Genomic DNA, 24,125 nt, shown 5'->3' with positions numbered 1-24,125 from the left:
GCATTTCTCTGTTTAGTTTTGTCTGGATGACTTGTCTATTGGTGAGAGTGTGATATTGAAGCCTCCCACTATTGGTGTGTGAGAGGCAATCCGTGATTTAAACTATAGTAGTGTTTCTTTTACAAACTTGGATGCTTTTGTGTTTGGTGCATAGATATTAAGAATTACCATGTCGGGGGCTGGAGAGATGGCTCAGAGGTTAAGAGCACTGACTGCTCTTCCAGAGGTCCTGAGTTCAATTCCCAGCAACCACATGGTGGCTCACAACCATCTATGATGAGATCTGGTGCCCTCTTCTGGTCTGCAGTCATACACGCTGTAAACATAATAAATAAATAAATCTTTAAAAAAAAAAAAAAAAAAAAAAGAATTACCATGTCTTCTTGGTGGGTTTTTCCTTTGAGTACATAATATCCTTCCCTGTCTCTTCTGATTAGTTTCAGTATGAAGTCCATTTTATCAGATATTAAAATGGCTACATAAGCTTGCTTCTTAGTTCCATTTGTTTAGAATATCTTTTGCCAACCTTTTACTCTGAGGTGATATCTATCCTTAAGGTATGTTTCTTGGATACAGCAGAAGGATGGATCCTGTTTTCTCATCCATTCTGTTCATCTGTGTCTTTTTTTATAGGAAAATTGAGACCACTGATGTTGAGAGATATCAATTGAGAGATAACGGTGATTCCTGTTGTTTTCTTGTTGTGAGGTGTGTGTGTTTCTCCTTAACTTTCTGGTCTTAAAGGATTATTTATTCCTTGTGTTTTCTTGGGCGTGGTTAACCTCTTTAGGTTGGAGTTTTCCTCCTAGCATGTTCTGTAGGGCTCAATTTGTGGATAGGTACTGCTTAAATTTGATTTTATCATGAAATGTCCTATTTTTCTCTGTCTATTGTGATAGAAAGTTTTGTAAGTAGTCTGGGCTGGCATCTGTGGACTCTTAGAGTTTGTAGAATATCTTTCCAGGCCCTTCTGGTTCTTAATGTCTCCACTGAGAAGTCAGGTGTTATTCTAATAGGTCTGCCTTTATATCTTACTCGGTCTTTTTCCCTTGCAGCTTTTAATCATCATCATCATCATCATCATCATCATCATCATCATCATCTCCTCCTCCTCCTCCTTCAACTTCATCATGTTTAATTGTTTCAATCATTATGTGCTAAGGGGACTTTTTTTTTTTTGGTCCAGTCCATTTGCTGTTTGGTGGTGTGTATGCTTCTTATAACTTGATATGCCTTTTTGTTAGGTTAGGGAAATTTTCTTCTCTGATTTTGCTGAAATAGTTTCTGTGCCTTTGATCTGCATTTCTTCTCCTTCCTCCATTCCTATTCTTAGATTTAGTGTTTTCATAGTATCCCAGATATCCTGGATGTTTTGTGCCTGGATTTTTTTAGATTTAACATTTTCTTTGACCGAGGTATCCATTTCTTCTATCATGTCTTCAATGCCTGAAAATTTTTCTCTCCCATCTTTTGTATTCTGTTAGTAAGGCTTTGCCTCTGGTTCCTGTTTGAGTTCCTACATCTTCACTCCTAGATTTCTCTTAGTTTGAGTTTTCTTTATTGACTCTCCTTCCTCTTTCAGGTCTTGGACTGTTTTATTCATTTCCTTCCTCTGTTTGTGTTTTCACAGATTTCTTTATTCATATTTATCTATCACATTCATAAAGGCTATTTTAAGGTCTTTTTCATCTTCTTCTTCAGCAATGTTGCAGTACTCAGGACCTGCTGTTGCAGGGTTGCTGGGCTCTAGTGGAGGCATATTGTCCTGTCTGTTGTTGATTGCATTTTTACACTAGCATCTAGGTGTCTGGGTTTGGGAACATAGTAATTCTAGGTGCTGATATCTGGTCTTGTCTTTCTTTGCGTGGGTGTTTTGTTCCTTGGTTTCTGTTGTCTTCTCTGGTTCTTAGGAGAATATGATAGCTGTGTGTTGCCTAGTAAGAAATTCTTTTGGGATCCTGATAGGTGTGGCCATTGGAGGTTCCAGGTAAAATGTGGGTTTTGGGTTTTTTGGTTTTTTTTGAGACAGGGTTTCTCTGTGTAGTTTTGGTGTCTGTCCTGGGTTTCACTCTGTAGACCAGGCTGGCCTCAAACTCACAGAGATACGCCTGCCTCTGCCTCCCGAGTGCTGGGATTAAAGGTGTGCGCCACCAACTGCCAGGCAGTAAAATGTGTTTTTAGGTGTGGTGATTTGAATTAAAATGGCTCCCATAGACTCATAGGGAGTGGCATTATTGGAGGTGTAGGCTGATGGAGGAAGTGTGTCACAGGGGGTGGGCTTTGAGGTTTCAGAAGCTCAAACTAGGCCCAGTGTCATTCCCTTTCTGCTGCCTGCTGATCTGGATGTACAACTCTCAGCTACTTCTCTAGCACCATGTCTGCCTACATGCCATCCTGCTTCCTGCTGTGACAATAATGGACTACACCTCTGAACCTGTAAACCAGCTTCAGTTAAATGTTTTCCTTTATAAGAGTTGCTATGGTCATGGCTTCTATTCACAGCAATAAAACCCTACCTAACTAAGACACTATGTATTGGGAACTTATACTTGTGTAGTCAGGAGTTTTTCTGTGTCCCACCTGGCCCTGCAGTCCCACAGCTGCTTATAAGATAATCACTCAGAGGCTTATATTAATTACAAACTGTATGTCTAATGGCTTAAGTTTCTTGCTAGCTAGCTCTATCATCTTAAATTAACCTATTTCTCTTAACCTATGTTTTGCCACATGGCTGTGGCATTAACAGTCTGCTGGCACGCGGCAGGCTGGCGTCTCACTAGACTCTGCCTTTCTCTTTCCTGTCTCTCTCCTTGGATTTCCCACCTGCCTCTAAGCTGCCTTGCCATAGGCCAAAGCAGCTTATTTATTAACCAATGGGAACAACATATATTCACAGCGTACAGAAAGACATCCCCCAGCACACTTGGGAATGGGAATGGGCTGAGGTAGAGGTGTTGTGCCCAGATCGTGACCCCCAGAGAGACCACCAAAGACGAACATGCCGGAATGCAAAAGCAAGGTTTAATTCTGGATATCCAAAAGCAATACAAGCCTAGGCAGAGACTTCGTCCAATACATCCAACGCAGTGGAGGCTGGAGGAAGCGCCCACCTGTCTGCAAGCTCAGTTTTTAAAGGGAAAAGTCACAAGGTTACATCATTTAGGGGTGCTAGTACAGGTATAATTCTGATTGGCTCGCTTCTAGGGACTTCTAGAAATTACTTCTAAGGGAGTGGTTGCCCACTACCATTTCTCATTGGCTGCCCTCAGGTGGGGGCATTTCTGTGATCAGTTACCCTGGAAACCAGGGAGAGGACATTCCATAGTCTGGCAGGCATTACCTCGTGACTATCTTGTGACTCTGTACTTTTACACTTCTTGGTTTCTGGAATCTGAACTGACTGGTTTCAGTAACTAAGGGCCTATTCCCAAAAGGAGAAATCTTAGGCCTTAACTTTAGGGTGAAAGCATTTTGGTCTTATTTCTAAGATGGCTCATTTTGGTCTCACAGAGGCACTAAGGAAGTCCATAGGAAAGAGGAAATCAGGGTGCTCTACTACTCCCCTGAGAATGGGGGCAGTGAGTGAGGAGAGTCCTTAGCAGGTGGGCCCTCCAGAGCTGGTGATGAGACTGTGGGATTCAACTTGGAGGAATGGAGGGAGAGGTGAAGATCTGCTTAGTTGGCTGGATTGGTTGATGTTGAGCTTCTGAGTGCTAGGATTACAGGCATCCTACGCAATGCTCTATTTTATGTGGTATAAAAACGAGGACATGTGGTCTGCCCTTGGAACCACTTCTCCAACCTCTTTCTCTCTTTCTCTCTTTCTCTCTTTCTCTCTTTCTCTCTTCTCTCTCTCTCTCTCTCTCTCTCTCTCTCTCTCTCTCTCTCTCTCTCCTTCCTTCCTTCCTTCCTTCCTTCCTTCCTTCCTTCCTTCCTTCCTTCCTTCCTTCCTTCCTTCCTTCCTTCCTTCCTTCTTTCTTTCTTTCTTTCTTTCTTTCTTTCTTTCTTTCTTTCGTTTTCTTCTTTTTAAAGACAGGGTCTCATATAGCCCTGCTAGCCTCAGACTTGATGTATAATCAAGGCTGGTGGCGTGGTTTCAATGAGAATGATCCATATAGGTTCATATATTTTAATGCTGGGTTCACAGTTGGTGGAACTGTTTTGGAAGGATTAGGAGGTGTGGCCTTGTTGGAGAGGTGTGTCACTTGGGGTGAGCCTTGAGTTTCAAAAGCCCATGCCATTGCCAGTTAGCTTTCTTTCTGCTTAATACATGTGGATCGAGCTCTTACCTACTGCTCTAGTGCCATGCCTTCCTTCCTGCTCCCCACCATGATGACAATGGATTCACCTGTTGCAAGAATTTTAAATTGTCTTATAATAAAAACCTGAAGCCAGATATTGGTGTAAATGCTGAAAGATTAGAGAGACAAAGGAACAAGCCACTAGAGAAACTTCTCACTACTACCAAATCCTCAGGCTGAATGGAAGGCGAGAGCCTATTTCCATGAATCCTCTGACTGAAAGCCTCTGAGTCCTCCGCTGAAAAGCTCTAGTTCCTGCCTTATATACTTTCCTCCGCCCAGCCATTTCACTTCCTTCCTAGTGCTGGGATTAATGGCCTGTGTAGCAAAGGCATGAGATCTCAAGTGCTGGGATTAAAGGCGTGTGACTTCCAAGTAAAGGTGTGTGCCACCACTGCCTGGCTCTGTTTCTCTACTAGACTGACTCAATCTCATGTAGCCCAGGGTGGCTTTGAACTCACAGAGATCCAGATGGATCTCTGCTTCTTGAGTTCTAGGATTAAAGGTGTGTGCCACCACTGAGACTACCTGGCCTCTATTTTTAATCTAGTGGCTGGCTCTGTCCTCTGACCCTCAGGCAAGCTTTATTTCACATATAATATCAAATAATATATCAATACTATATCATCTCACTCACCCTCTGAACCGGAAGCCTCCCGCCCCCATAAACTCTTTCTCCTAAGAATTGTGTTGGTCATGGTGTCTTATGACAGCAGTATAACAACTAAGACAATTATCCTTGAACTCTGATCCTCCCGCCTTTATGCTAAATGCTGGGATTAGAGGACTGATCTGTCGCATAAGACTTCGTTTCTCTTTAAAAGTACATTCTGGACACAGTGTGTAGAATAGCAGAGCATTTACCCTGGGGAATGAACACTTTTAAGTACTCTGTCAGGCTGTGAAGTCGAATCAGGTTTGGACTCTGTTGTTGCTATAGTTACCTTAGTCTACTATAGACTTGAGATTCTTCGAGCTTCCGGCTATTTCATCTTGTATGTTACGTGGCCATAGTTTTTCTCATTGGCCATGCCCATTCTGAGTTCCAACAGGTACTGCCTGCCTTAGCCAAGTAGGCTTCTCTAGTGCTCTTCCTTCTGTGATACAGGCCTTGTTCTTTCCTCATGGAGACTTGTGGAACAGGGAATCATTCTTCTCTGGGATTTCTTTTGGGTGGTGAAGTTATATATTTTTTTTTCATATGAAATCTTTATTTTCACATTTAACGGTTAATTATTCGACTAAAAATTTCTAAAGGGTTGCAGAGATGGCTCAGTGGTTTAGAGCTTATGCTGTTTTTCCAGGGGACTTCATTTCATAGCACCCACATCAGGTGGATCACATCTTCCTGTAATTCCAACTTCAGGGTGCCCAACTCCCTTTTCTGGCCTCTGTGGGCATATGCACTCAAGTGTGGATACCCACTCATGGGCACATACACAAAACTTCTTTGTGGTGATATTGTGTTCCTCAAAATATTGTGCACCCATAGCCGGGCGGTGTTGGCGCACACCTTTAATCCCAGCACTCGGGAGGCAGAGGCAGGCGGATCTCTGTGAGTTCGAGGTCAGCCTGGGCTACCAAGTGAGTTCCAGGACAGGCACAAAGCTACACAGAGAAACCCTGTCTCGAAAAAGCAAAAAAAATAAAAAAAAAATAAAAAATAAATATATATATGTATATATATATGTGTGAGTGTGTATATATATATATATATATATATATATATATATATATATATATATATATATATATAGTGCACCCTAATAAACTTATCTGGGGTCAGAGAACAGAACAGCCACTAGATATAGAGGCCAGAAAATGGTGGCACACACGCCTTTAATCCTATCACTTGGGAGGCAGAGATCTGTCTGGATCTCTGTGAGTTTAAAGCCACACTGGAAACAGCCAGGCATGGTGACTCACGCCTTTAATCCCAGGAAGTGATGGCAGAAAGCAGAAAGGTATATAAGGCATGAGGACCAGGAACTAGAGCTGGTTAAGCTTTTAGGCTTTTGAGCAGCAGTTCAGCTGAGATCTATTTGGATGAGGACTCAGAACCTTCTAGTCTGAGGAAACAGGATCAGCTGAGGAATTGGCGAGGTGAGGAAGCTGTGGCTTGTTCTGCTTCTCTGATCTTTCAGCGTTCACCCCAATACCTGGCTCTGGGTTTGTTTTTATTAATAAGAACTTTTAAGATTCGTGCTACAGTTTTTTTTTTTGTTTGTTTGTTTGTTTTGTTTTTGAGATAAGGTCTCACTATTTAGCTCTAACTGTCCTGGAACTTTGTGTAGACCAGGCTGGCCTTGAACTCACAGAGATCTGCCTGCCTCTGCTTCCCTAGTGCTGGGATTAAAGGTGTGCATGTAAAACTTTTTTTAATCTTTTTTTTTTTTTGGTTTTTCAAGACAGGGTTTCTCTGTCTGGTCTTGGTGCCTGTCCTGGATCTCACTCTGTAGACCAGGCTGGCCTCGAAATCACATAGATCCACCTGCTTCTGCCTCCTGAGTGCTGGGATTAAAGGCGTGCGCCACCACCGCCCGGCTATTTGTTATATGTATCATGTAGCTGACTTTTTAAATAACATTAATATGTTAACATCTTTTTGTGATGAAATAGTTCTTAGTTTTCATTCCTTTTTTTCTTGCTCCTCACCTCCAGCCCTTTGTAGTTATTAAAGATGGCATTTGTGCCAGGCAGTGGTGGCATATGCCTTTAATCTCAGCACTCAGGAGGCAGAGCCAGGTGGATCTCAGTGAGTTCAAGGCCAGCCTGGTCTACAGAGTGAGATCCAGGACAGGCACCAAAACTACACAGAGAAACCCTGTCTCAAAACAACAACAACAACAACAAACAAACAAACAAAAAGATGGCATTTGCTTAATTTTTAAAGCATCTTTTGAGAATTAGGAGTAGTAGAGATGTAGTACTTCTAACTAACTGTTCTAAATTAAGACAGCTTTTCACTGGGTAGCTTGGTTTCTCTTTGTTTGGTTACCCCGCTGGTTGTTCTGGAAAGGAAAAGCAGTTCATTGGAAGAAGCTGGGCATTTGTCAACTTCCTGTAAAGGGTGACTTTTGCAGAGAAGAATTACTTGAGAAACTGGGCATCTTGGGATGTTATTGGGAAATTTTTTGAAATTTAGATTTATTTTATTTTATGTATATGAGTGTTTTGCCTGCTTGCATTTATGTGTATCATGTGAATGCCTGGAGTTTGCAGAAGTGAGAAAGCATGGGATCCTCGAAAGCTAGAGTTATGGATGATTTTTGAGCCACTTCGGGTACTGGGAACCGAACCCAGGTCCTCTGCAAGAGCGACAAGTGGTCTTAACCTCTGACATCTCCCCTGCCCCATTGTGTCTGTTTCTTATTTCTTTTCTTTTTGGTTTTTTGAAACAGGGTTTCTCTGTGTACCTCTGGCTGTCCTGGAGCTCACTATGTAGACCAGGCTGGCAGAATTCAGGGATCTGCCTGTCTCTGCCTCCTGAGTGTTGGGATTAAAGGTGTGCGCCACCATGCCTGCCTGTGTTTGTTTCTTTTAAAGGTTATTTGAATGTTATAGCTGTAACCGAAAAGATAATCTTGCTTGTATGAGAAAGTATTTGTTATTTTCCTAGTTTAGCCTCCTTTCCCTTGGATGGGAAAAATCCTGCACCTTAAAAACTGCTTTTTGCAGGGTATGGTGGTACACGCCTTTAATCCCAGCACTTGGGAGACAGAGCCAGGCAGATCTCTGTGAGTTCGAGGCCAGCCTGGTCTACAGAACGAGATCCAGGACAGGCACCAAAGCTACACAGAGAAACCTGTCTCAGAAAAAAAAAAAAAAAAAAAAAAAAAAAAAAAAAAAAAAAAAAAAGGAAAGAAAGAAAGGAAGAAAGAGAAAAGAAAAAACCCCCAAAAGACCCTGTTTCAAAAACTAAAAAAAAAAAAAAAAAATAGTATGTTTAATGCATGGGATCCATAGGTTACTATAACCAGTATCTTGAGCATTTTCTTTCTTTTTTTAAAATATATTTTAATGTTTTATTTCTATTTTTTAAATGTGTGGCAGAGGTGTGAGTGTGTGTGTGTGTGTGTGTGTGTGTGTGTGTGCCTGTGAGTACTAATGTTCATGGATGCCAGAGGCATCTATTTCCTGAAGTGTGGGCAGTTGGAAGCCACTCAACATGGGTGCTGGGAAATGAACTCAGTTCCTTTAGAAGAGAGTTCAAGCTCTTAACCACTGAGCCATCTCTCCACCCCTAGTATCTTGAACATTTATGTGAATAAAAATAGCATATTCAGTTTCACTAAGCTAGATTAATTTACAAAGGCATTAAGTCTCAGTCATTAATGAATGTGAAATTTAAAACTATATTGGAATTGTAGCAGATGTCAATTTAGCATACTTTCCACTAAATATTCAGCACTTCTTCCCAGTTTAAACCAAATGGTTCCTTGGTAATTGTTTTAAAGCCAGTTCCTTGTTCATTTAAAGCATACACACAGATTTCGCTGAATTGTTGGCATATTTTCCGGGAAGGGTTCTAAAGTTGAGCTAAGGTATGCTTTTTATCCTGAGCTAGTCATCCTACAAGACATACTGCTCATGTGTGTGAGTGGTCATTCCCATTCCGCCTCCCACTGATTCTGAAAGCTCCCACCCTGGTTCCTAAGCTGTACGTACGTTCGTACGTGTGTGTTTAGCCTCAGAGAAGCTGCCGTGAGGTGTGTGGGGTATATATTAAGCTTCTCCGATGTCCGATACAGAGCTACTGTGAGATTTTCCAGGGTTGCCACTGGCCTTGGTGCAAGTCCATGCCATTAGGCATTAGAAGCTACTGTTCCCAAATGCTCTGCTAGTGTTTCCTCTTTAAAAGATCAATAAGGTGCATGCTTGTATAGAGGCAGCGTAGGACACCTGATTTTAAAATGCTCACAGCAACAGTGTTGTGTAGGAGTTAAGAGCAAGGGCTCTGGAACACGAAGGTTTAAATTCAGAAAACAGCTCTGCCATATATTGGCCATGCTTTTCTCATTGGTAGAATGGACATAATCATACTCAGGATTGTTATGTTTAAGCTTGGCATGGTAGTGTTCCCCTGAAGCCCTGTAATCTAGAGGGAACATCAGGAGGATCAAAAAGTCAACATTATTCTGGACTACATAGTGCATTTGAAGCCAACCTGGGCTACACGAGACCCTGTCTCAAAAAAAAGTAGAATTCAGGGCTAGCATAATGGCTCGTTGGATAAAGCACTTGCTACACAGAGGTATGAGGGCAGTTCAGAGTCCCAGGACCCACATAAAAGCCAGCGGGACATTGCATGGTTCCTGTGATTCCAGCCCTTAGAAAAAGCTGGCTTCCTAGACTAGCAAAGTGCATAATTCTGGGTTCAACTGAGAGCCCTTGCCTCAACGAGTAAGATAGAGAGTAATTGAGGAAGACTCCTGAACCCGACCTCAGGCTTCTGCACACAACATACACATGCTTGTGTACCTACACGCACATATGCATGCCAGACACACACATACACACTCACACACCTGTACACACTGCAAACCTCCTCCTGGGTACTTGAGGTACATATGTTCTTGTGCATGTATCAGATAGGATGCACGAGCATGAACAGAAGTAACTTCATTGTGTGCTGATGGTGTAGTTCTGCTGGTAGCAGTGCATGATCAGCTTGGAGTGGCCCACACCCGTGTTTCTCAGCATTAGAGACTTAAAGGCAGGAGCATCAGAATTTCAAGGGCATCCTTGCAAGTTTGAGACCAGCCTAATATAAACTTTTTTTCATTAAGGTGGGATAGTATGTTATACACCTTTTCTTTTCTTTATTATTGTTGTTGTTATTGTTGTTGTTGGTGGTGGTTTTTCGAGACAGGGTTTCTCTGTGTAGCTTTGCGCCTTTCCTGGAACTCGCTTTGGAGACCAGGCTGGCCTCGAACTCACAGAGATCCGCCTGCCTCTGCCTCCCGAGTGCTGGGATTAAAGGCGTGCGCCGCCACCACCGCCCGGCTCTTTTTTTAATGTGTTTATTTATTATGTGTACAATGTTCTGCCTGCATGTATTCCTGCAGGCCTGAGGAGGGAACCAGATCTTAGATGGTTGTGAGCCAACAGGTGGTTGCTGGGAATTGAACTCAGGACCTCTGGAAGAGCAGCCAATACTCTCAACCTCTGAGCCATCTCTCCAACCCCCATCAGCTGTTTAAGGCAGGGTCTCACTGTGTATCCTGAGCTGATCTGGAACTTGTGATAGCCTTGCTTTAGCTTCTGGAGTGTGGGGGTTCATAGGCGGGGTCTCATGTGTATCCCGAGCTGATCAGGAGCTTGTGATAGCCTTGCTTTAGCTTCTGGAGTGTGGGGGTTCACAGGCATGTGCCAGCACCACCAGTTTGGCTATTTAGTGTTAGGAGGGTTTTAAATTTTATTTTTATTTTGTTTTGAGACATGCTCTCTTGTTACCTAGGCTGGCCTAAAACTCGATATGTGTCTAAGGCTAACCTTAAGTTTTGGATCCTCCTACCTCTACTCCTGAATGCTGGGGAGTCATAGATGTGAGCACCACATCAGGTGTATATGATGTTAGGGATTTAAGGTCTTCGTGGTGGGCAAGCATTACACCAACCAAGCTACATCCTTAAACCCAAGCTTGTAGTTTTTGAAATTTTGAGTTTCACTCTTTAAAAATGGATGTCTGTCTGTATGTGTGGGCAGGCGTGTTTATGAGGGTGCATGTGTGTGCATTTTACACTTGAAGGCTAGAGGAAGATAGCTTCAGGTGTCCTCCTCAGAGACACCAACCAGCTGCTTTGAGACAGGGTCCTTGATTGGCCTGGAGCTTACTGATTCGGCTGGCCTGGCTGCTTGGCCCGTGAGCCCCAGGGATCTTTCTGGTTTTGCTTCTCCAGCATGGGGGTGACAAGCCTGTGCTCCCATGCCTGGCGTTTCTTCAGCCTCAGGTCTAAATTACTTTAAATAATGCATAGCATTGAAAGTTGGAATGCAGCCGGGTGGTGGTGGCGGCCCACACCCTTGAGTTTAGCACTTGGGAGGCAGAGGCAGGCAGATCTCTATGAGTTTGAGACCAGCCTGGTCTACAGAGTGAGTTCCAGGACATCCAGGGCTATACAGAGAAACCGTCTCTAAATATAAATAAATAAGTAAGTAAGTAAATAAGTTAATTAATTAATTAATTAAGTTGGAATGATTATAGTTTGGAGAGCAGGCTTTTTGTTGTTTGTTTGTTTTTTTTAACACACACACACACACACACACACATATATATATATATGTTCAAATGATGAACTGGTAACAATTCAGTGTAGACTTACGCTTTCTCTGGGGCTGTGTTGAGAAGACACAGCCTCCTTTCATCTCTGGCTCTGCCATTTTGTCCTAAAGTCCCCTGTGACCAACCAGCAGGTAGACAAAGAGAAGGTGGAGAAGTCTTCTCTCTTAACCCTTCACCATCTGACCCAGATGTGCCATGCATCTCTCCCATTGGCAGAATCCCAGCTGAGATCCTAGTAAATGCCCTGTGCCGTGTCCCCCTCTGCTAAGTCCCCAGTCATTCCTTTCAGTGGACTGCTTCTCATTTCTCACCCTTTGCCTGAGGACCCTAAAGAAAGAGCAACCTTTGCAGCCCCTGCCGGAGCTGAGCTTGAGTGTTTATGCCTGAGTTTTCTGAGGCTCCCCACCCACTCCTCAGCTCACTTCTTCAGGCCTGAGAATTAGGGAGAGTTGTTGAGATTTTGTTTGGGCATTGGGAAGGAGGATTCTTTTGTACTGTTCGATTATTGTGGCAGAGAGGGTTTGAAACTAAAGGAGTTGTTTTGTAAACCTATTGCTTTTGTTGTAACACACTGGCAGGTTTTTATTGAGCTAAAAATACTTCCCTGCATTATTTACATTAAACTCCAACTTGACAGTTTCTGAAAGTATTCGTAAGAAACTGGTAATGTTTACTGCCTCCTGGGAAAAGAAAGAGGCTTGAAGATATAAATATTCCAAAACAATAGATGTGGAGTCTTGAGTTTTGAACCATGTTGACAATATCAGATAGTCAAAAGTATGTATGTATTGTTGGAATATTCAGAAAACTTAACAGATGGAATTCTATGTAAAGTTTTAAAAATATATCATTTCAGTAGCTTGTTTTTGTTTTTTGTTTTTTTTTCTTTAGCACCAGGGAGTTATTATTCCTGAGCATATTTATAAAGAGTTTTCTAAAATTCTTCCCTGTCTTCTTTTCCTCTTTTATTTTAAACAATTAAAAAGAGAAGTAGGAATTGAGAGAATAAAAGACCAGAGTTCCTCCATTCCATATCAGTTAAATTTGACTTTTAAGAACTATGCTCCTGAATTTTTTCTTTTCTGAATTTCTCTTTTTAAAACTGTCTTACACACGTAAGTCTTGGATTATTATCTCTAAACATTAGTAGTCTCAATACTGGGAAGACTGTGGCAGCCGATCTCAAGTGTGAGGCCAGCCTAGGCACCATAGCAAGTTCCAGGCCAGTCTAGGCTATACAGCCAGAATCTGTCTCAAAGCCCCCAAATCGTCATCAGCATCATAATGTTAATTGATCAATTAGCTAATTAATAAGTATTAATTCAAGTTGCTTCTGTGTATGTTGATAAAAATTCCGAGGCAGCTAGCTTAAATAACGAGGAAATGTTGAGTATTTATGTCTGGTAAAGTTGCTCTTATCATTTGGCTTTGCTTCATGTTGCGGTATTGTTCCATATGTAGACCTCTTGTAGTCAGGCAAGAACGCTTGTACAGACTGGTTCCGAGGTTTCTGAGCCAGTTAGTCCGAAAAGGAGGGGATTGCTGTTACTGCATTAGGGTAATCAGGGTTGGGCCCTGGAGCTGAAGTCAAGGCCAGAAACTGTATTGATGCTACATGGAGGGTGGGGAGGAGGAATTTGAGGAGTTATCATTCTGTCCATTCTCAAATAAAATATGTGCAGTTGATTCCTCCATTTCTAATAACTTTGAGTACTATGATTGTGCTGGGTAAAAGGTACAGAGGAAGTGGGGAAGGCACTCTTTTTACTGTTCTGCACTTTATATAGATCCTACTTCAAAACAAGTTTTTAATTAATTTAAATACTGATATAGCATCTTATATAGACCGGATTGGCTTCAAACTTTTTAGGTGGCCAGTGATGATTTTGAACCCTTTCTGAATTTCCTGTCTCCACTTCCCAAGTACTAGGATTTTAGGTGTGACCATACTTACATTTTTTTAAAAAAAAATTTTTGAAAGAGAAAAACTGGGACTAGGGGTGTAGCTCAGTTGGTGGAGCGCTTGCCTGGCTTTTATGAAACCCTGGGTTTGATCCAGCGCCACAAGAAGCTGGGTGTGGTGATGCAGGCCTGGAATCCCAGTGCTGGGACATAGAGGCAGTGAGATCAGAGACTTACGTCATCCAGACTGAGTTTGTGACCAGCCTGGGATGCATGAGACCCTGTCTCAAAAAAATAAAAGCAGAATGCAAGAAAAAAACAAAAATTAAAGGGCTGTTGCTATAGTAACCATTCTTGCCTTGGTTAAAGGACAGTTACTATAGTAACCATTCTTGCCTTGGAACATGTTTTTTTTTCTACCACCCTGCTTCCTTCCTTTCTCCTCTGTCATTATGGAGAATTAAGTCACTGTTTCTTTTAAAAGCCTAATGTGGGGCTGGAAAGATTGCTCAGCAGTTGAAGTACTTGCTGCTTTTCCAGAGGACCTGGGTTCAGTTCCCAGCACCAACATGGTGGCTTACAACCAGATTAGACTCCAGTTCCAGGGAATCTAGTGCCCACTTCTGGTCTCTGAGGGCACTGCACACACGTGTAACACTTAAAATACATGTAGGCAAAACATTCTCAAACATAAAAATAAAATCTTTTAAAAGAATAAAAGCCTAATGTGGACCGAGTAGTGGTAGTGCATGCCTTTAATCCCAGCACTTGGGAAGCAGAGGCACGAGGATCTCTGTGAGTCCGAGGCCAGCCTGGTCTACAGAGTGAGTTCTGGGACAGCCAGGGCTACACAGAGAAACCCTGTCTTGAAGATCCAAAAAGGGGAAGAAAAAAAAAGCCTACTGCAAATATTCTTTTATGTATATATAAATAATGTATATTTTAGCAGATAGCAGCTATGAACTTCACAAGCAGTGAGTTTCATTAAGTAAGGTGTAGCTCACATTTGCTGTACAACCAAGGATGTCCTTAACCTCCTGTTCTTCTTGATTTCCTGATTCCACCTCCCAAGTGTTAGAATTACAGGACTGTGCTACCATATCCTGAAGGTGTTGCCAATTTATTTCACACAGAAGTGATTTGCAGAAGATGCCATATACCACCTTTTGGAGTTGGTCGAGTTTGTTGGTGGTGTTTTAAGTTTTATTATGCAGCTCTGGTTGGCCTAGAACTCAGGCAATGTGGTGGGCTGGAGAGATGGCTCAGCCGTGAAAAATGCCAGCTGCTCTTCCAGAAGTCTTGAGTTCAGTTCCCAGCAACCACACGGTGGCTCACAACCTTCTATAATGGGATATGATGCCCTCTTCTGGTATGCAGATATACATGCATATACAGCACTCTTACATAAAATAAATAGATCTAAAAGAAATTATTAGAAGGCAATTTGGCAACATGTCAATTTAGCAGCAGGTTCCCTCTGTTTGGAAGGAGTCTGGTGGAAGATCCACCTCAACTCCCCTCCCCATCTCTTTCCTTAAACCCGCCCCTTCAAAGCCCACCAAACACAGCTCCTCCCCCAGAGAGGCTCAAGACCACTCCACAGGGTATAGAAGTGGCATCCCGGAAAACAGACACGTGGTTCTTCCATTCTCGCCCCGGAAGTGCTTTGCCCATTTAACCTGGGCTTTTCCAATTTGGTCTGATTCGGTTTGTTGCAACAGGGAGAGGCCTTCAGGAGGCCTAGAACGTATCACCTCCTAGGACCTAGGACTCCCCAGCCATGGGATTTTTCCCACGTTTAAAATATTATGAATGAATTCCCTCCTGTAGATCAACCTTACTTCATTCTGTTCTGACATAAGAATGCTGTGACAGGCATTGCTAGGTTTCTACAGTTTCTTTTACTTTCTAATTTTTAAAATTATTTATTTTACTTTTTATGTGAATGAGTATTATTATTTTGCCCGTATGTCTCTATGTGTACATGTGCATGCCGGGAGTCAATGGAGGCTAGAGAGAGTGTTGACTTCTCAGAGCTGTAGTTACAGACAGTTAGGAGTCACCATGTGGGTGCTGAGAATCAAATGTGGGTCCTATGGCAAAGCAGCTCGTGTGCTTAACCAGTGAGCTATCTCTCCAGCCCTTCTACTGTTTCTTGATCAGAACGAAGTGAATTATGGGTCAAGATGAGCTCGTAATTGCCTGTCTCCATTCCCAGAACACTTAGGCCTGAATTTAAATTGATTTTGGCTGCCTGTTGCATCCTGTAGCTCATGGACAAAGCAACTTCCTTTGGGTGAAGAAAAATTGTGTGTTTTCAAAATTGCCTTTATTTATTTAAGCATATGTCTCTGTGTGTGTCAGTCTGTATGTACACACATGGCACAGAATGTGTGTAGATATCAGAGGACAGCTTGGGGCATTTTTTTTTTGTTTGTTTGTTTTTTGTTTTTTGTTTTGTTTTTTTTTTTTTTTGGTTTTTTCGAGACAGGGTTTCTCTGTGTAGCTTTGCGCCTTTCCTGGAATTCACTTGGTAGCCCAGGCTGGCCTTGAACTCACAGAGATCCACCTGGCTCTGCCTCCCGAGTGCTGGGATTAAAGGCGTGCGCCACCACCGCCCGGCGGGGCGTTTGTTTTATACTTACATGTGTAGATCCTGGAAATTGAACTCTGGTCTTCAGTTTGGTGGCAGGAGCCCTGACCGGCTGAGCCATCTCACTGGCCCAGAAGAAATGTTTTTAGCCAATCAGACTGTCACAATGTTCAGTTCAGTGCTTTCCCCTCTACCTGGATCCACTCCCCCACCCCCACCCCCATCTCTTCTAGTCCTCCTGGGTGTCCTGAAATCCCCTCCCTTAGCATTGCTGTTTTCTTTTTTCCCTTGCTCTCTCTGCCTCCTAGATCTGCTACAGTTGCCCATTGACTTTTCCCATGACTTCTTTTTTGCGGGGGTGGTCACTGGGGATCAGGCCCAGACCCTTGTGCAAGTCTTCTACCCCTGAGCTGTGTCCAGATCTCAATGATTGGTGCCGCTGAGCGCCTGCATCCTGCCAAGTTTTATGCAGCGGTGGGGATGGAACCCAGGGCTTTGTGTCTGTAGACACACACCTTCCCAACTGAGGGGTGTGTGCGTGTGTGCGTGTGCGTGTGCGTGTGCGTGTGCGTGTGCGTGTGCGTGTGTGTGTGTGTGTGTGTGTGTGTGTGTGAGAGAGAGAGAGAGAGAGAGAGAGAGAGAGAGAGAGAGAGAGAGAGGTGGTGTATTAGTATGGGCATGCATATACTGTGGTGTGTGCATGGAGGTAAGAGGACAGTTTATAGGAGTTGGTTTTCCTTTTCCCATGAGTTCCAAGAATGAAACTCCTGTCCCTAGGCTTGTTCAACAAATGACTTTACTTGCCAAGCTTTCACACTGACCCATTACTGACCGTTTTTTTTTTTTTTTTAATTGATAAAGAAAAAAAAGGGGGGTCAGGTAATAAGTTCAACAGTAAAATAAAGTTTTGTTTATTCTTTTGTTTTTAATAATGTTGAATGAATAGAGCAAATTTCTGAGGGTATGTATGCAAAAATGTGATGGCATTTTTACAAATTCTTATAGGAGTAAAGTTTTAGTTCTGATTTTTCATTTATTTATTTATTTTTCTTTTTTCTTTTTTTTTTTTTTTAAAGATTTATTTATTATGTATACAGTGTTCTGCCTGCATATATGTCTGCAGGCCAGAAGAGAGCACCAGATCTCATTACAGATGGTTGTGAGCCACCATGTGGTTGCTGGGAATTGAACTCATGACCTCTGGAAGAACAGCCAGTGCTCTTAACCTCTGAGCCATCTCTCCAGCCCTATTTATTTATTTTTGATCTGAGGGCTGGCTCGATGGCTCAGTTGGTAAAGTGGCTTGCCACCAGGCCTGACAATCTTAAGTTCAGTCCCCAGGACCTCCATGGTGGAAGGAGAGAACAGCTCCTACAAGCTGTCTGTGACTTCGGCAGATGAGCTCCGCTACTGCTCCATACACACAAAGAGATAAATAAATGTAATTCATATACCAAGCAAACACGGAAGATGTTAGCATCTGTTAAATCTGGGTGTCCTGTTTTTTCCTACACCTCTTTGCAATTTAAATTGAATAATACAGGCACTGCCTGGGGTGACACACACAGGAGGCAGAGGTGAGCAGATCTCTGTGAGTTCGAAGCCAGCCTGGTTTACATAGCAAGTTCCAGGACAGCCAGGGCTACATAGAAGCAGCCTGTCTCTGGAACCCCAAGGAAGAGGAGGCAGAAGGAGTTATGGGAGCCAGAGGAGATGGAGGACGCCAGGAGAACAACCTGGTGTCCACATCAGCCGAGTATCAGCGCTCCTATGAACTCAGGGAGGCTGAAGCAGGAAGCACAGGGCCCACAAGAGTCCGTACCAGGTCGCCTGTGTACATGTTATAGCTTTCACTTTGTATTTTCATGGCACTCGTGTGTGTGTACAAGTAGGCCTCGGATTCTTGTATCTCTTCTTGTGGATCTTTTCCTTCTGTTGGTTTGCCTCATCCAACTTCAGTGGGATGGTTTTTGTTTTATCTTGTTATGTTTTGTTATCTCTTGGAAGCCTGTTCTTTCCTAGCGAGAGACAGAAAGGGAGTGGATCAGGATGGGAGGGGAGGTGGGGAGGAACTGGGAGGAGGAGAGGAAGGGGAAACCGTAACCAGGATATAGTGTATGAGAAAGGAACCTATTTTTAATGAAAGGGGAAAAATTGGTAATAATAAACGAAAATTAAAAATAGAATAGTGTTAAAAATATTGATAAACTTAACATTATAAAAGCTAAAAAAATCAATGATTTGCAGCTATAAGTGATTTTATCATGAAGCTAAGAATGAATGAATATCAGTCAAGCCCAAAAGCATTTGTCTACCATTTCATTTCCCCTACTCCATCTAAGATTGTGTCATTAGTAATTATATTATTATCACTTAAAATCAGTTCATTTGGAAACAGTATTGAGAACGCAGTGGGTATAGTTGTCTCTCAGTAGAGAAGGCAGTGTAGTCAAGGATTCCCTACAGATGCCAACACCCAGAGGGGGTTTCTGTTTCCCTTCCTTTTGGATGGAAACGTTACATAAGTCATTGTTAAATCGTCATAGCAATAATGACAAGAAGGTCTATAATAATTAGTATAAAGTAAAGTTTCCTAATAAAGAGGTGTCTCAAAAATAAATCAATACATAAAAATAAAATTGACCAATATAGGTGATGTGTTAGGGAGCCATGGGGGCTTCTTTGGGAGGCTGATGGGAAGGATCTCTGGGGGGATGACTTACATCCACTATGACCTGAATAGAAAGGAGTGACTTATGTAGAAAATGTGGGGAAATATTCCAGCTGAAAAGGTAATGGCTTTGATAGTTCTGAGGTAGGGGCAAGTATGACATTCACCTAAGCAACATAAAAAATGCATCTTAAGCATAAAAATGTGAGAGCTACCTGCAGTGATAGCTACCTGTTATCCTAGCCCTTAGGACTCAGAGGCAGGAGGATCATCAAAAGTTTTAGGCCAGCCAGGGCTGTGTGGTGAGACCCCTGCCTCCAAAATGAAAAAGAAGATGTCAATTTGTAAGCCAGGCTACAATATTCATTGGTGAAAAATACCATGGGAAGAGTTCAGACAGCTGGATATGGTGGACTATGCCTATAATGCTTGGAAGGCAGAGGCAAGAACAGAAGTTCAAGGCCAGCCTCCACTACATCGTAAATTTGAAGTCATCCTAGGCTACATGAGAGCCCTGTCTTGAAAACAGAAAAAAAAGTAAATGAAAGCAAAAAGTATGCACATTTTCTGGCTTGAAGTTGTTCTACATGCAGCCTACTGTAGGGAAGTCATCCAGATTAGTGGTTAAGAGCATGTTTTCTGAGCCAGGCAGTGGTGGCACATGCCTTTAATCCTAGTGCTTGGGAGGCAGAGTCAGGTGATCTCTGTGAGTTTGAGGGCAGCCTGGTCTACAGAGTTAGTTCTAGGACAGCCAAGGCTACACAAAGAAACCCTGTCTTGGGGAAAGGAGAAAAAAAAAAAAAAAAAGCATATTTTCTGAAGCCAGATTGTTTAGGTTCGAATCCCAGTTCTAACATTTAGGAGCTGCTACTCTCTGAAGGTCCTTCAGGATTCTCCACCACGCATGTATATTTTATTAGTTTCCCACAGTGCTGCAACAAGTGACTGGACTCTGGGGAGCTTGAAACAGTACAAGTACGCTGTTTTATAATTTCAAATGTCAGAGGTCTGGGCTAAAATTAGGATATAGGCGGGGTGCATATCCACTGGGAAGCTCTGGAAAGAAGTGCTTCCTTGCTTTTCCCAGTTTCTTGAGCTTACCTGCATTCCTTGGCATATGTCCCCCCCTTTTAAAAAATTTCTATTTATGTGTATGTATATGTTCATGTATTTGCATATACCATTTACGTGTGTCTGCCAAGGCCAGAATGTGTGGGATCCATTGGAGCTGGTGTTTCAGGTGGTTGTGAGCTGCCCTGAGTGAGCATTGGTAACCAAACTCAGTTCTCTGGAAAAGCAGTGTCTTAGGTAGGGTTCTATTGCCGTGATAAAACACCATGACCAAAAGCAACTTGGAGAGAACTGGGTTCATTTCATTTTACAGCCTGTAATCCACTGACCAGAGAGAGACACGTGTCATGAACCTGGAGTCAGGAGCTGATGCAGAGGCCATGGAGGAGTGCTGCTTCCTGGCTTGCCCCTCATGGCTTTCTCATTCTTACAGCATCCAGAAGCATCTGCCCAGAGGTGGCAGGGCAGTGGATGGGTGGGAGGCTTCCCCATCAATCATTAATGAAGAAAATGCCCTACAGACTTGCCTATCGGCCAATCAGGTGGAAACATTTTCTCAAGATTTTTGTTCCCAGATAACTAACTTGTGACAAGTTGACAACAAACTATCCAGGATAAGCCGCAAGTACTCCTAACTGCTGAGCCATGTCCCCAGTCCCAGCGTGTCCCTTTCTTCGAAAGCCAGCAATATGGCATCTCCCCACTTCCCCAATGCTTCCCCCACCTGCTTCTGCTTTTAAAGACACTTGTGATTATGCTGGCTTGATTCAGATAATCCAGGATAATCTTCCTATTTTAAGGTCAGTTTTAAATTAGGTTGATTAGCAAGCAGCCTTCATTGCAACCTCAGGTTCCCTTTGTCATGTAAGCTAACCTGTTCTCAGGTCCCGGGATTAAGTCCTGAGCATTTCGTGGGGATTGGTTTTTGCCTAGACATCTCTATTTAAATTTAAAGCAGCATGCGGCAGCTGGGGACAGGAGATGATGCTAAGCCTGGCTGATGTGAGCTGGGTCAGTGATTGTGTTTGAACGCAAAGGGACCACTGAGGATAAGTGCCTATGCTTTCTAATTTCCTCATTAGCACAAAACATTATGGTAAATTCTGTAGTAAGAGTGATGGGGTAAAAGTCAACTGTGTTTCGGTTACATCAGGGAAGGGAACGGGTTAAAATATTAGAGAAGATTTATTTCAGTTATTCCATTCCAAAATGTTATAGGACCATTTATTAGTGTTTCAGACAGGCAAGTTGACAGATCTGCAGGAGCTTCCCAGGAGGAGATGGGGGCGGCGGGGTGGGGGGGGTGGGGGGGGGTGGGGGGGGTGGGGGGGGTGGGGGGGTGGAGAGAGAGAGAGAAAGCCATGGCTTTTGGAGCATGGCAAACAGCAGGCAGAAGTGGCTGTGGAGATAGGAACATCGGAGAAAGAGAGAAAAAGCCCAGGGAAGCGTGCCCAGGCACTAGCTAGCACCTGAAAGAAAAGGACCAAGTGCAGAGGTGCCTTTCTGAGGGACTCGGGAAAGTGTGCAGGTCCCAGGACGACATAATGGCAGCTCGGCAGGCATCTGCCCCAGTGTTCGTGCCTCAGTTGCGCTTTCATCGAAGCTTTGAGTGTAGTTTTGACTTTTCTGTCTTGATTACAGAGCTGTATACCCGCGGATGTTGCTGCTGGCATGGAGAGGATCGAGGAACAATTTGCTAATCTCCATATTGTTCGGCGTTCCTCGGAACCGGAAGAGCCCACTTACCTGCTTGGTATAGACACATCGAAGGCTGTCCACGCGGAACAAAGGAGCTTGGTTGCTGTTCTGTGTTCCAGTGGGTCGATAAGAATATATGATAAAGAGACACTAAATGTACTACGAGAATTTAGTGGCGCTCCCGGACTTCTCAATGGAGTCAGGTTTGGGAATTCCTGTGACAATATCTATTCCGCAAGTACAGATGGCACTGTGAAATGCTGGGATGCTCGGTTAGCTAGTGAAAAGCCCGTGCAGTTGTTCAAAGGTTACCCTTCCAATATTTTTATCAGTTTTGATGTCAGCTGCAACGATCATGTCATTTGTGCTGGTACAGAAAAGGTTGACGATGACGCATTGTTGGTATTCTGGGATGCAAGGACCACATCTCAGGATTCGTCTACTAGAGACCCCCTTGGTGCCTATTCAGAGACACACAGTGACGATATCACTCAAGTTCGGTTCCATCCCAGCAATCCCAACATGGTCGTCTCTGGTTCAACCGATGGCCTGGTAAATGTGTTTGATATCAGCATTGATAATGAAGAGGATGCCTTGGTTGCGACCTGTAACTCCACTTCATCAGTGAGCTGTATTGGTTGGTCTGGAAGGGATTATAAACAGATTTACTGCATGACACACGATGAAGGATTTTGTTGGTGGGATCTGAACCATTTGGATACAGATGAGCCAATTACATGTTTGAACATCCAGGATGTGAGAGAAATAACCGATGGAAAGGAAGGTCATTTGGACTACCTGATTGGTGGCCTGTATCATGAAAAGATGGACAGGTTGTTTGTTATTGGAGGAACCAACACAGGAAGGATTCACTTAATGAGCTGCACCGCGTCAGGCCTGAGCCGTGTGACCAGCCTTCAGGGGGGACATGCAGCCACCGTTCGCTCTTTCTGTTGGGACGTTTCCAAGGACTCTCTGCTGACGGGAGGAGAAGACGCACAGTTGCTGCTCTGGAAGCCTGGAGCGATGGAGAAGACCTTCACAAAGAAGGACACCTTGAAAATCGCTTCCTCCGTGCAGCAGCGAGTTCGCGTCCACAGCAGCAGTTCTTACAAGAGAAGGAAACAGCAGTGACGTCGCCGTGCTGGGTATTTGCAGGCTCTTCCAGTTTCAGATCATGTTTGCTACCTGTAGCCGATGTTTTTAAAGCTTATCTGTGAAAACAGCAATTAGCAAACAGTCCCGGACAAGTATTGAGAATGATTTAGCGTGTGTCCCGACATACTCTATAATGTGTTTAAAGCCTCCAGTTGAGTATAAGAATCAGTGACTTGCCGGGGAAATTACAAGCCAAGTTTTGAAACCCATGTGTTGAGTTAGTCAATGTTGGGTTTGAAGAAACCTTCCTGAAACGGACTCTTAGATAGGTAGGTGGGGAGACTCTGAAACGGACTCTTAGATAGGTAGGTGGGGAGACTCTGAAACGGCTGCCTTGGGCTATGTCTTTTAAGCTCAAAGCTTTGACATTTTAAATTATCTTCATTGTTCATCCAACATCAGACTGTTGAGTAACTTGAGGAGCTTGTGCTTGCTCACGGCACCTACGCCATCAATCAGAGTATCGACCAAGCATTCTAGTGAGTCCGAACAGAATTTTATTTTTTTAGGAATGAAGGATAGTATTTTCCTAAAAGGAGAGAAATATATTTAGTAAATACTTGCATTTGTACTTTAGTACACTCTATTTACACGTGGGTAACTGATACCCAGGTGCTTTGCTGATGAAAAATTATCTCACTAGATTCATATTGAGACTTAAAGATTAAGACAGAGAAATGAAAATATAATAGCAGGGCTATTCCGTTTCAAATTTCCTTTCAATATATGATTAAACTTTCTTATTTCACCCATAATTTTAAACTTGAAGCTTTGTTTACTGCCAGTGTGTGTGTGTGTGTGTGTGTGTGTGTGTGTGTGTGTGTGGTGTGTATCAGAGGACAACTTAAGAGTCAGTTTTCTCCTTCTGCCATGTGGGTCCCAGGGATCGAACCCAAGTCCTTAGGCTTCACAGCAGGTGTCCTTCCCTACTGAGCTGCCTTGGGGCGGGGTAGCATTTACTGCTAATTTTGTCATTCTTCTCTTCAAAAATATTTTTGTGATGTGCCTTAATAAAAGAAGTTAATACTTATTTGGGGGTGGGATAGGGGTTGAAAATGGGTTTCTCTGTGTAGCCCTGTCTGTCCTGGAACTCTCTCTGTAGACCAGGCTGACCTTGAACTCAGATATCCCCCTACCTCTGCCTCCCAAGTGTCGGAATTAATGGCATGTGCCAGTCCCACCCAGCAGAAGTCAATACTCATAAAGTTTAGGGATATTGTCTTACACTTAAAGGTAAGAATATCTTTTTCTAGATTTTAGAAATATGGTTCTGAAAAATGTTTTTTTAGAACCTGTTATAATTCTTTTTTTAAAGGTTTATTATGTTTTAAAATGTGTACATGTGCATGACACATGTGTGCAAGTGTCTGTAGAGGCCAGAAGAAGCAAAGTATGACAGTAGCCAGCGTAGACACACTCACGAGCAGGAGTCAAGAGCAGTAACCA

At 43.1% G+C, this 24,125-nt stretch overlaps 1 protein-coding gene across 2 annotated transcripts in view; it reads left to right on the top strand.

The window, feature by feature from the left end:
* Positions 1 to 23,434, top strand: part of Wdr89 (WD repeat domain 89) — a 45,508-nt gene extending 22,074 nt beyond the window's left edge. Inside the window, exons 2-3 of one of the 2 annotated variants that reach the window (XR_013044379.1) lie at positions 21,465 to 22,952; positions 22,989 to 23,434. Coding sequence is in view for 1 of the 2 variants with exons in the window: in XM_015992016.3 (XP_015847502.2) it covers positions 21,465 to 22,655 (1,191 nt within the window). In the remaining variant the exon portion in view is untranslated. Of the gene's footprint in view, positions 1 to 21,464 lie in introns of both variants that reach the window. The other variant, XM_015992016.3, reaches the window with a different exon arrangement.
* The last annotated feature ends 691 nt before the right edge of the window (positions 23,435 to 24,125 follow it).

The sequence above is a fragment of the Peromyscus maniculatus genome, chromosome 14 (assembly GCF_049852395.1).
Source record: "Peromyscus maniculatus bairdii isolate BWxNUB_F1_BW_parent chromosome 14, HU_Pman_BW_mat_3.1, whole genome shotgun sequence".
Taxonomy (NCBI): Eukaryota; Metazoa; Chordata; class Mammalia; order Rodentia; family Cricetidae; genus Peromyscus; species Peromyscus maniculatus.
This window is presented reverse-complemented; position numbering and strand designations above follow the sequence as displayed.